The following is a 13,533-nucleotide window of genomic DNA, read 5'->3' on the forward strand; positions in this document are numbered from 1 at the left end:
TGTACATGCTATAACCCCTCACCCCCGATATTTCAGACGCGCCCATCCCCATCGCCTCTGGGCACCCCTGCTTCCTCCCCTCACCCTTCTGTACTGCCTGGTGCTGCGCACCCTGGGGGCTCGGCCCTTCTGCCCTGAGCCTTATGGTCAATGCAGGAGACGATCCTCCTGCACACCAACATCTGGGGCCAGCCTCGGCTCCTCCACAGCTGGGCCCCTAGCCTGCCGTAGCCTCTCCAAGCCATGCCGCCCTGTCCTGAGGTCCCAGTTCCTGTCAAGTACGTACATTTTCTCATGCTTGTTCCTGCCCTTTAGCGTTTTAGAATCAGTTAACATTTATAATATAGACAGTGAACTTCACTCACAAATACTATTACATCAAAATATCTGGAGCCCTGTAAACCTACAGGTAAACCTGCAACGCTCTAAAAATAACCCCATCTCAATCCCTGAGCTCCATGAAACAGATCTGCCCTACCTTTAATCAGGCTCTGCCCTCTGCTGTTATAGGACCTTGTGTGTCTCTCACTTACAAAAGATCAAATTCTGCAGTCTTACTTGGGTGAAAGCTCCCACTGGAATCAATCACTATGGAGCACTAATTCTGGCCCAACAAAGGTTTAAAAGATGTCCTCGGCAGAAGAGGATGCACAGTACATCTTAAAAAGGCAAGACAGTATGTAAGTTATAACCAGTGTGTCTCATTATACATCAAAGTATCTTGAGGCTGGACGATAAGATGACGACAACTGATAGGGAATGCCCTTGAAAATAGGGGAAGTACCTAAAGGGCCATTATTACATCTTTAGGGGTTCATTACATTGGGGGAAAGGAGCCCTGGGACAAGAGTTTATCAGACCCTTATTAGCATGTATGAAATAGGCTAGTTCATGGGTTCCCAAACTGGAGTGTGCACCCCCCTGGGGGGGCATGAAGAAATTCCAGGGTGTGTGTGTGAGACGACCCAGCCCCCCCATCAAGTTTTGCTGCCCTGCTCAGTTTTTTTTTTTTTTTTTTTTTTGCTCAACAAGTTTTTTTTTGAGGGGGGGGGAAGGGAGGGTTTTTCAAAATCAGAAAGGGGAGGGCGTGATGCTGAAAAGTTTGGTAACCACTGGGCTAGTTAGTAAATGAGCCAGATTTCTCAGTATTGCCAGCTCCTTGCAGCAGAAGCCTGGTAGTCATTAAAAGTCTCGAATTCCAGAGCAACATGTTTTTCTCCATTATAAAAAAAAGAATTCAACACCAATTTTTATCTGTCACAAAGTTTAACATATTTTTACTTTATTGTAGAAATACCATTATGTTAGGTGCTGTACACACATTCAGGTCTCTCAATTTTTCTCATTGAAGAAAAAAACAACAGACTGAATTTTTTACAAATTTTATTTTTCAAAAGTTAAGAGCATGTTTATATATTATTCTCACCTCTATCCAGAAAATGGAGTGTTAAGGCAGTTGTAATAAAAGCTACCTAAGATTCCACTTAATGATCAATTGCAAAAAGAGTGTCTTACAAAGTTATTCACATAATTCACAATACACAAATGAAACCTTTTATAAAAACACTACACTCTTATTTTTATGTCATGAAATCATAATTTAGTTACCCTGGTAATTACATTAAAAATATACTTTCTATCTGTAAATTCACATGCAGGTAAGCTCATGAGTGCAGGCATAAATCTAGAAAGATTTAACACACTTCCATCTAATTTATATTTGTACAAAAATACCCTGATCAATACTTTTGTTAGTGAAGGATAATGAACAATCTACAATTTCAATACAGTACAGACTTCTCTAAATCCATTAATTTAAGCCCCTTCCAGCAAAACATTTAAGCATTTATATAAAATTATGCACATGTGTAAGTGCTTTGCTGGATCCTGGCTATGCTGCCTGTTTATTGATCATATTTTTATTTTATCACAATTATTAGTTGGAAATTTTTATTATTAAATATCCAGAAGAAGCAAGAACTGTGTCCTCTTGCGTATTTGTACAATACCCACCAATACTCTACTCCATTTGGTGCTATTGTGGTACAAATATTTCATAATTACAATAAATAGTAATAGAGAATTACAAGAACCAGAGGGTTGTGCTTCATATATTGATTTTACAGCAATGATATTAAATAGCCACAAATTTTTACCTTAAGTTTACTCCAAAGTATTGCAGCCAATTTCAATAGTTTTTTACATAAATTGCTGCAAAGCTAATTTCTTCCTTATTTTCTTTTCATAGTTGTGCTCAGGTATCAAAAGGACAAAGTGTTTACTTTCTCCGATCAGAACTAATACAGAACTATTTTCTTTAGCATGCTTGTCTGGTACCTATTCTTGTATATGGCTACTAAAGCCATCTACAAGAATCTTACAAGAGAAATACTGTACTTCCAAGTATCATTTTAAAAGATTACATGTCTGAATAGTGCAAACATCAACAACAAAAATAAAGGGTCTCACAAGTCTGACCAGTCATCTTTAACAGTGTATCTTAAAAAAAACAAACAAAAAAACCACACACACCACAAAAACTCAACACAATAAAACCTCAGTAGTATCCTCAGTATATTAAGCCAAACGGACTCCTAAATACAATACTGCTGATATAGATGGAATTATACCAGAAATGAATTTGGTCCTCTGTGTATTTGGATAAGTTTTTTTTTTTGGTTTCTACTTACACACCTTCAAAACAGTAAACAGACTGGATCTTAAAAGGAATGTGCATTAAGAAACATTATTTTTCTTACAATTATTATTCCACTTTCACACAGTGACTTACTATAATGATTTAATAAAGTAATATATATACACATGTATATAAAATGGCTTCACTCTAGTAGCCTTTTTGGAGTACAGAGGAAAGGCAACTGACAGCATATAAAATCAAGTTTAACTTGCATGTAAATAGATCAAGAATTTTTAGCATCTATACACAACTTAAGTTGCTATACATTCCCTCCCATTCATCTAATTTCTGAAACGGATTATAGAGGAAATACAGCCTGATAATAAATAAGGTCACTTGTATGTTTAATCATAGCATAATTGAGTTAGGGTACTATTCAGACCAAATACAATGCATATATCTTTTTGCATTATGTGAACAGAAGAGCTGTGCTAGATCATTACCTAGTATTTGAATTTTTTACTGTAGGGACCCTGTCACAGTACTCTCTGCTGCCCTGACTTTTTTCCCCCCACTTTCCAGACCACACCCTCCAAATAATACATCATTCCCACTATTCTTGAACAAGCATTTGCTTAGGAAGTAGCCAGAGAGGCTCCTTAAATTGACTGGGAGAACTGTGGTTCAGCAACCTTAGGAAATGCTGGCTCTGAATCACTCCTGTCACCCTGCACTGAGTGCACCAGACTAGGAAATGAGCTATTGATCGTTCCCATGTTTTAGTGCAGGGCATAAATATTCAAATCTAATTTTATACCATCTCTAAAAAAACATGGGATGGAATTCAGATGATTTAAAGATTAGTCTCTAAATAACAATTTAAAGATTAGTCTCCCTTTTCTACTCTCTCCCCAGTCCCAGAAATTGTTTTTAATATAAATATGCCTGCTATGGAGTATTTACATCACCACATACCAGAGCCCATTAAAAAAAAAAAAAAAAAAAAAAGAAACATCTTGCTTACAAGGGACAGTCTCCTTACAGTAAAAAAGACAACATTTATAGAACTGCTTTTAGGTCAGATAATGGTTACATAAGGTTTGAATTTTCCTCATATTTGCATTTAGCCCTTAATCCCATTTGTACTGATACGAGTAGCATCTTCTGAGGACATGGCTATTCATGTATGAGCCTACAATAGGCTCAGTTTAAGTGTTGCTTGGTTCTTTTTATAAGGATCGCTCTTTATAGATATCATATGCTCTTTCACTATGTGATTCCAAGTCATGATTCAGGTAATGAAGGACATCTGAACAACAGTTCAGTATGAGAGGAAAGAATGAAGAAGGCTTTTTGGTGACCTCTGAGAAAAACAATCAATGTCAGATACAAGATTTTTCTCTCTCTTCCACTCAGTTGACCATAACGAGAGTACCAAATGTTATGATTGTAGTTCAGTGGGAAAAGACATAGTCAGTGGTTACAAGGCCTCTGTATTTTATCACCGTTGATAATTACAAAAACTGTTATTCCAAATATCATTTATCTAGTGTTTATCAATGTATTTTCTGCTAGTTGTTGCAAGGAGACCCAATGCTTGAAACAGGACATGTAATGTACCTCAAAATGCATGCCTTTTGACACCCACTGTTTAAATAATAGTTGCCTATAAAAAGCTAGATAGCTTGGACACAAGTTTGCTTCGTTTGCCATTTAAAAGTCTATTCCTACCTCCCCAAATATCGCCTAACCAGAAAGTGAGAAAGAAAAAGTAATGTATGTAAAGATTTTAGAGACCGTACATACAGCTAATATGAAATTACAGAGCTCTTGAGCCTTAGGGAACTTCTATCTTGTGCAGCATTTACAGCTAAGTCAAATTCAGTCAAGCTCCCACTGACTTAAAATTGCACATATTAGAGGGTAGAATTTAGCCACTAGTTAATAAACTTCTTACTCGTTTTTCAGAAGGAACTAATAAAGTGTCAAGTAGCCCATTCCCTATAGTTTCACACAGTGGATTTTGAAATAAAACAACAAGCAAGAACAGTTTCTTAGTAACTGTCTTTGGTAAACATGCTATCAGTCTCATCTTCATTAATCCCTCGTTCATAATGTACTGCAGAGAAGGCACCCCACTGTAGCCGTTTCTTTTTGTAGAGATACCAAATTAATCCAGCAACCAGGACTAGGATAATTAATAGAGCAAATGCTACAGCCACTCCAGTATGGTTAGTGCCTGTAAAAGATAAATAGTTAATGTGTTTTAACTGAAAAGTATTCGTTATACAGCAAAGTTTCATACTAATATGTATACATTTACTATATGTTCATTTTATTGAAGTTAAGGAATTCTTATTTTAAGTCTCTCTCACACACAAATATTCTCCACATCATAAATTCAAAAGCTAGTTTCCTATAAGTGCAAAATATTATAGCTGAGCAGAAGCTTCTCTATCATTATGGTTAAGAGGACTTCTCTACTTAAAGTTGGACAGTTCTAATAATGCTACAAATTGCATGGTTACTTGGATTGCCTTGAAATTTGATTTGCCTCGTGGGGATTCAGAAATAGGGTTAGTGATCCAAACTTGGGTCCATTTGCCAAATGGTCCTGAAAACAGTGCCACAAAAAACCACACACACAAAAAAACAGCTTTTCTTAAATTATGGTGACCTATTCTGACCATGCTTTTTTGCACATACTTGGGAACAGTGCTTTGTTTTGTTATGTAAAAAAAAAAAAAAAAAAAAAAAAACCACCACCCCACACACACGTGCCAGTACTCCAGGGGAAAAGTTGTTGAGCTCTGATTGGAAGTGCTGATGCTGCGTCTGGAGGTGCCGGTACTGAGTACCCAGCAGTACTGTCACAAAAAAAGCACTGCTTGGGAAGTGGCTTTTGTATTTCACAAGTGTGGTAATCTATTAGAAGGGTATGTTAAATATTTGAGCGTACAGTAGGTGCACTTAGCTCCTTTTCTTTATAGTAAAAAGAGTGTGAACATGTGTGGTGTAAGTGGTTTGGGGACATTATTCAAGGAGGACAGAATTAGGGTTAGATGGAGGCTGTACCTTAACTCTGTATTTACTGGTTTTCTGAAATGCCAAAATGGCACTTCAAAGGGGCAGCGCAAGCCTCCCCTTTGAAGCCCGACAGCTGACCCTGGGCTCCATGCAGCGCTGCCCCTTTGAAACCTTGCAGCGGCCTTTCAACGGGGCAGTGCTGCATGGAGCCCAGGATCAGCTGGAGTCCCCAGGTGATTCAAAGCTCCTAATGCGCTGCCCCTTGGAAACACCCCCACAGCACTTCCAAGGGGCAGCGCTGCATGGAGCCGGGGGTTAGCTGGGGACTCTAGCTGACCCCAGGCTCCATCCAGTGCTGCCCCATTAAACGCCGCTGCGGGGTTTCAAAGGGGAGGTGCACGCGATTAAATGTTCTAATCACTTGACAACCCTAATTTCAATCAACGTGGAATTGTACTCAATATAATGGAGCATACTTTGGGTCTTCTTACATGTAGATTTTTTTTGAAAATCAGAAGTAGCAAATTTTCAAGTGGAGACACTAGATGGAAAAGTAACAAAATAATATACTCGTGGAGAAACTCCATGAGTCTAGAACTTAGTTACAAAAGAAAAGCCAAAACATCAGATCCCAATTCTCAAACCATAAAATAATAAAACCTATAGGATTTATCTAAACTTTACCCTACTTACGGAAAGTGAAGTATTGTTTCTTGGAGAGCAAGACATGTCTGTCTCCTTCAATACCTGGAGGGAACTCTCAGGACCAAAGGAGGGAAACCCAAAAATTACTTTGTCCTAGTTTGAGATTCCTACCTACATTCCTATTGGCTAACTCTACCTAAGTTAGGTATAGTTAACCCCTTAGTCCCCAGGCTGCTGGCTAGCCCTTGTGACCATGACACTCTTCCCCTTCGGCCTCTCGGAGGGTGGGGGGAGGAGGGACTCTTAGCCAGGAAGGACCCAGGGCTGAGGCCTCCCTAGACTTCCTTCCACCTCAGCCACCAAGGAGGGCCCAGCTCTTCCCTTACCCCAGCCACTGGGAAGGGTCTGAGGCTGCCCCAGCCTCGGCTCTTCCCCCTCTCTCAGAAGCTGAGGCTGACCTGACCCTTCCCCTCTGGCTCTTCCCCTTTCCCCCAGCTGCCTAAGCAGTGACAGGCCCAGATCTCCCCTCCAGCCTCTGAGAGGGGCCAGGCTGTGGCCATCCCATTTCTCTACCCACCTCTGCCACCAGGGCTGGGCTGAGAATGCAGCTGAGAAGGGGAGGTCTGGAGCCACAGGCATCTGCAGCTCTCCATGTGGGCTCTGGGGAGGGCCAGGTTGGGAGTGGATGGGGCTTGGCTCCTGTGGACACAGAGTGATGTAATGACATCACTGTCATCCCACAGGAAACATTTTTAATTATAAGAGAGAGAGAGAGAGAGAGAGAGAGAGAATGAATATGATGGATCTAAAATTGGCTGTTATCATTCAATAGAGACTCTGCAGTCATTGTGGCTAGTTCTCTGAAAACATCCACTCAACGTGCAGCAGCAGTCAAAAAAAGCAAACAATGTTAGGAATGGGATAGATGATTAAACATTAACTATTACAATGCCACTATTAGGGATGCAAAAATCCCATTTAATTGATTAACCAGTAGTGTTTAACCAGTTAACTGACTGAGCGGGAGGAGAACTGAGGGGGGAAAGAGTGGCGGGTGGGGAACTGCTTTAGTTGCCACCAGTTTACTGTTCACATTCCTAGACTCTCTATAAATCTGCGGTACACCCACTCCTTCAATGCTCTGATTTGAAGCTTTTCCCTGTGATCAGAACAGCTGTTTAGGGAAAAAATGCGCATGGAAAAAGTTTCTTAGCACTAGCTAAACTTTTGTTCTTCATTTTAATTTAGTAACTTACTTTGACTGTTTTCACTTGCAACCACTTAAATCCTACATTTTATACTTAATAGAAACATTTTTATTATCAAGCCAGTGTAAATAATTGTTACCTGGGGGGAGGGGCACACTGCATTTCCCTCACTCATTGATAAAGCGGGTGGACCTAAGCTTTCTCTGTGTACAACTTTTATATAGAGTAAGATGGATTTATTTGGGGGTTTCGTCCTCTTTGGAGGTTGGTTTCCTGGGTTCTCGCCCTTAGAGCTGAGTCCCTCTCTCCCAGAGCAGAACAGGGTCAGTGTCTGCGTTTCTCTATGGGGGGCAGTAACCTCAACTCTGTGCCTTGTCTGCGGGAGATGAGAGAATCGTGCTCAGCAGGATAGGGTGGTGGAAAGGAAAGGTGGAAAGGCAGGCGTCAGTGGTAAGATCAGCACACCAAGAGGCAATCCAAAGGGGACTTCTGTGATTTAGAGGTCATCATAGTGGCATTGGCAACTGTCGAAAGAGGAGATACTGGGCTAGATGAACCACTGGTCTGACTCAGTATGGCCATTCTTATGTTCTTATGATGAAGGCCTCTTTAACCATTTATTTATGCACTCCTAGTGTGCCCCTCAGCATGGCATATCCCAAGCACAGCAATGTGACAATCATAACATACAAAGAGTAAAGCAGAAATTAGCTGCACTGTTCACAAAAAAACAAAAGCAATGTAAAAATAAACAGGCTAAATTAACCTCATATCAGAGACTGGTTTTTAAAACAAACCTGACTAAACCAACACACTAATATAAATTAGTTCAGATTTTTCAAAACTATAAAAAGAAAAAAGTTAGAGCTGATGCTATCTTTTACAACTATACTGGACACATCACACCAGGCAGAAAGTACATAGAAGGCCTATGTACCATTTTAGTTCCACTTACACCACAGGTCTGCTGGAGTGAATTTAATCTCAGTGATTTGTACACACACAAAAATCCTTCTATTCAACAAGTAAATTGTATATTAATCACAAGACAGACATACCTAGAGGAGCTTTACAAACAACTCTGCCTTTACTATGACTGCAGTCAACTTCAGACCATATTCCATCTGTGGATAGGATAACACTGCATTTACCATTGACTTTTGCAGTTCCGTTTGCCCAATTGGTATATTCAACTGTTGAACCATCAAGCCAATTCATGGACTTAGCTGTAGGGAAAGATCACAAATATTGCTTTGATAAATTACCATAAAATTGCAATAGTGCAATATTGCAACAGTGTGAAAATTGCAATGTATTTATTTATTTCTTCACATTTCTAAAAAGAACTCTAGATGCCATCCAGTGAGGTGGGTCCCTATTACCTAAATAACAAACAACAACAAACTCCACATAAATATAAATACTGTATATCCACCCCAGTGCACCCTTCCTGAGAGATTCAGGCTTTGCAGTATACCCAGGTAAACTAATCTGGCAGACCTGCAGTTGGGAGCAAAGTTCGATTATTAAGTAACTTGTACAGAAAATGCCCTGTCACCACCTCAGTATCATTTATATCGAGGGAATTTCAGCTCAGATGTCTCCACTCATCCTAAATGTGGCACATGGAGAAGTGATACCTCAGGTAACCAGATCCCAAATCATTTAGAGCTTAAAGTTCACCTGGAAACTAACTGGAAGCCAGTGCAGATCATGGTGTACTTGTATCATATGCTCCCAATGTGCAACTCCAAACTCAGTAAAAGTACTGCAGCATTCTAACAGTAGATTTAGCTTCTAAATTGTCCCTATGTGTAGACCTATGTAAGTAGAGTCCTGAGAGTCTCTGGATACCACTAGGGCTAGCCCTTGCACTACCAGCAGGAAAAGGACACACGAAGCTTTGTCCTACAACTCCTCTTGCAGGGAGATGAGTGCTCGCCCTGACCGGCCCCTCTCTCTCTCTCGCTCTCTCTCACACTGGTGAGCACCGACTGTTGAGTGCAGGCGTGCTGTGCTGCCTGTCTTTTCCCTGCACGACCCTGCCACCTCCTTGCTCATCTGTGCTCCATCTCCCTGCTCTCTAGATTTGCTGTGTGGATGCAAATAATATCTGGATCGCAGATCAGATGAAGAGTTGAGCTTAGCACACACATTTTTGTATCTGTGCAGGGCTTTACATATAAGGCATGTTACAGCAATCTAGTTTCGAGGTAATAAAAGCATGGATCATTCTGACAAAGTTTGCATTGGACAGAGGAGTTTATATTTGTCTTCCTGGGTACTTCAAGACTGACCCAGGATCTAATACCATATCCAATTTATACATTTTACAAATGGCAGTTGCATGTCACATAAATGCCACCTATTCTTCTGCCTGTAGATGATGCCTATTCTTCCAGCCCATCAGCTTTATCTCAGTCTTGTCTGAATTCAATCCCAAGATCTTGTACAATGTCTCTTGGTCAATGATCTAATTTTCATTCCAAAGCCACAAAAATTAAAAAGTGACTTTGTGAAACTCATAAAATAAATATTTCAGAATAATTTTTAAAAATCAACAAAAACATCTCTTCACACATACCTTTTCTAGCCCATGTGTCTTAATCTATCAGCTAAATTGTTTGAATTTAAAAATCACTGAATATACATGACAATTCTAAATCACAGATCAAGATCCATTAGGGAATTGACATAAACTTAGAAGTAAAAGTTATTATACTACATAAATTAATGCTAACAAATTTCATAGCAGCACCAAACTTTTAAAATTCTTCTAAAAAAGTATTTTATTATTTCCATTCATTTTTATTTACCATGCAAGATACGTGTACACAACAAATATTCTTACCTCTTAAATTTTGAGACAACCCAAGCCAAACTCTTCTGGTTATGAGGTCATTTTGCCTTATTTGCCTGCTGACAAATGTATTCTCTTCAGCATCCTTTATAGTCAAAAGTGTTGCAGAAGGCTCTAAGGGAAGAGTTTAATGATCAATACAGAAAGAAAATTTAAAGTTTTCCTCAGTCTTTTTAAATTAAATGGATTTTCTAAAAAATTCAAAAGGGATAATTTAAGACACAGAAATGAGAAAGAACATTGCTGATTTTTGCTTCAACTACCCCAGATTAACACGGCTACATTTCTATCACTATTGCTGATTTAGACTCCTAAAAATCTGTGGTATGTAAACTGCAGAGGAAAAACACAGATTAGGAGAACAATGCAATGTCATGAGCAGCATCAGATGCAAGTTAACTTCTTGCTTTGTCATCTGGGTAGATGATGCAAAACAAAAATAAAGACAAATCTTCTGCAAGTGTGGAAAGGTATTAAATGATACTATGGAAACAGAAGCATTGATCCTGCCAGGTTCTGAGTATTTTCTGTAAATCCCTGGATTCTTATTAACTTGAGTAGAGGCTCAGCACCATGTAGGATCAGGCCAATTTTCTATATCGAAAGAACACATCATATATTGATATACAATGTCACTATTTTAAGGTATAAGGGAAAGGAAGAGGTGCACCAGAGAGCAGGGTGGAGGGGTGGGCTTCAATGCAACTGATCCTCCTGTCAACAGCAGAAGATAAACAAGGACTACTCTTGCTCTAACCCACACTGGGTCCAAATGGCACTGAATTGGGTGTCACATCTAGTTATGGGAATACCTCTTCCTTTAATTTGTTTCTCTTACACAGTTTAATTAATCTTAATGTTAATTAACCTTAAATGCATCATCTAAAATTGTGAAAGGAGCTTTATCTGCCCCAAACCAATCCCATAATATTTACTAAAGAAAAAATAGCTCTTCCTTTAGCAGAAAAATTTCCATTTCAGCTTCTGTGTCATTAAGTTTAAAGTATGTAATTTGTGAAGTGTTTACTCTTAAATCCTTGGAGGGATTTCTCTGCATTCATTCCACTCCCATGGCTATAAGAAGAATAACTTTGTAACAATACAGGCTTTAATTTTAATAAAGTAGTTTGTATAAAATAAAAAGGTTTTCCCTTGAAAATCAGCCTTGATCTTCTGAATCCTTTAACAATGGTTATATACGAGGTATCACTTTATTTATGCACATTCATGCCCCAGCTAAATAATCTGAACACTGCCCAAGTTCACCAAAAATATTAATCAAATGCTCAAAAAATTATCACATAAAACAAAACAAGTCATTAGAGATATTCCTAAATCCAAGGAACAATGCAGAAGTTTGCCAGTGTGTTTTCTAATCCTCTCTTAAATGATGAGCTATTTACAAGATGTAACAAAGAAAGAAAGCCAAACATACCCAGCTTCTGGCAGACTCTTTCAGCCTCTTCTGCAGTATATACTGAAAAATTGTATAATGCCATGTCAAATGCATAGCAATGATCTTTATACTGCAACCACTGTGATGTTCCAGTACCCTGTGGACACCTGGAGGAGCCTTTGGTTTGCTGTGGTTGTAATCGTCTGTCTGTAAAAATATAAAGATTTTGTATTATGCAAATGAAAAGAGGCTCTGCACAATCAAATCACTTTGGTGTAGGGATTATATCCCATTTAGTTTCCTTTTTGAAATATAGCAGATTCATTATCAGCCAATGATTACAAGAAAAATTCCAGCTAGTCTGGGATTATGACCTTTCCATTGCTGGGAGGGGGAGGAGAGGACTACTCTTTCTTACTGGATTTCAAGCAATCAAATGGTTTTAAAATATGCTATGCTGTGACATTTCTACCACAGGTCACAAAGAGGTCATCAGTTTTAACCATTTATAAAAATTATCTCAATTTAATTATTTTAATTTCTTCCATGAAACATTGGGTCATGTTGAAAGTGATCCCCCTGATTTGAAGACACTAAGATAATCTGAGATGACCAGTTTTATTTACCAGATTTTACCAAGGTAATTGGTCTAAAAAAAGTGAGTTTGCCACAGATACAGATAGGACAGTCTCATGTTCCCACTGCTCAAACTAAGATTCATGCATTAATAAGTTAATTTACAAAGCATCTTTCATGCAAAGATGTCAAAGTGCTTTATAAAGGGAAGGTAAATATTTCTATTTTACAAGTGAAGAAAAGGCACAGAAAAATTTGTCCAAGTCCTAAAACAAACCAGTGGCAGAACTGAGAATAAAAGTCAGGAGTATAGTCTGCACGTCTCCACTTCTAAATACTACTCAATCCTGCCTTTCATAATGTGTTAGTCACTATAAACCCTGCTAAACTCAATTTAAAATTTCACTCCAGTGATGGATATGAGAAACAACTGTTCAGAGCAGTTATTAAAATCCAAAAACAAATCCAGTGATAGCACATGACTGAGTCAGTATTTCATGGAAGCCATGACAACAAAACTCTTCAGTGAAAACTGCAGTAAAAACATGTTTGGCATAAAGGAAACTTCTCAAATTAGGATGTTTAACAAGCAGTGTTTATTTTTTAATGCCCATTTAAATCTCTGTCCACCGTTATCAAATGCCAAAAGCATGGTGTCACAAAGCTTACAAGATATACTGATGAATCTTTTTGCCACTACTGCTAAAAAGTCTTAAAGAACAAAATGTTAGAACTTGTCTAAATCGTGTTTGTTCCAGTCTTCATTTTCTGTTCATAATACAGCACATAAAATAGAGGATGGATTAAATTATAGGAAAAAAAAAAGAAATTCAGGCTTACGGTCTGAAGTAGTATAGCAAATGGCACCTTCAACAACATTAGTGCACCTTGCATGTTTCCAAAATCCTTTTGTATCCAGAACAACACAGGTTTCAGAAGATACAGCGTTTTCTAGCTCCCAGGGACGGTAGTCAAATTCACTTCCATCAGACCATTCTAAATCAGATTCATTTCCCTGATTAAATAATAATTAATTGTTATACCACTGCATTCAGGCCTTAATCAATCATGTATAGACACAGATAGTGGTCAGAGAAAATTCACTAACACGTTGAAGACCCATTTCCTCCAAGTCAGTATTGAACCACTGCCCAAAATGGTTAGCAGATTCTGTCTTCCAGGT

General features: G+C 38.7%; 1 protein-coding gene across 2 annotated transcripts in view; it reads right to left on the reverse strand.

Moving 5' to 3' along the window:
* Positions 1–1,366: 1,366 nt before the first annotated feature.
* The window catches only part of LOC102461834 (secretory phospholipase A2 receptor), a 191,163-nt gene continuing 178,996 nt past the window's right edge, over positions 1,367–13,533 (reverse strand). For both annotated transcript variants that reach the window (XM_075933483.1, XM_075933486.1), the window contains 5 exons: positions 13,191–13,365; positions 11,814–11,981; positions 10,370–10,492; positions 8,577–8,744; positions 1,367–4,877 (listed from right to left, as the gene is read on the reverse strand). In XM_075933483.1, coding sequence (XP_075789598.1) covers positions 4,693–4,877; positions 8,577–8,744; positions 10,370–10,492; positions 11,814–11,981; positions 13,191–13,365 — 819 coding nt within the window. In that variant the 3' untranslated portion in view covers positions 1,367–4,692. The remainder of the gene's footprint in view (positions 4,878–8,576; positions 8,745–10,369; positions 10,493–11,813; positions 11,982–13,190; positions 13,366–13,533) is intronic.

Source organism: Pelodiscus sinensis, chromosome 7 (genome assembly GCF_049634645.1).
Source record: "Pelodiscus sinensis isolate JC-2024 chromosome 7, ASM4963464v1, whole genome shotgun sequence".
Taxonomy (NCBI): domain Eukaryota; kingdom Metazoa; phylum Chordata; order Testudines; family Trionychidae; genus Pelodiscus; species Pelodiscus sinensis.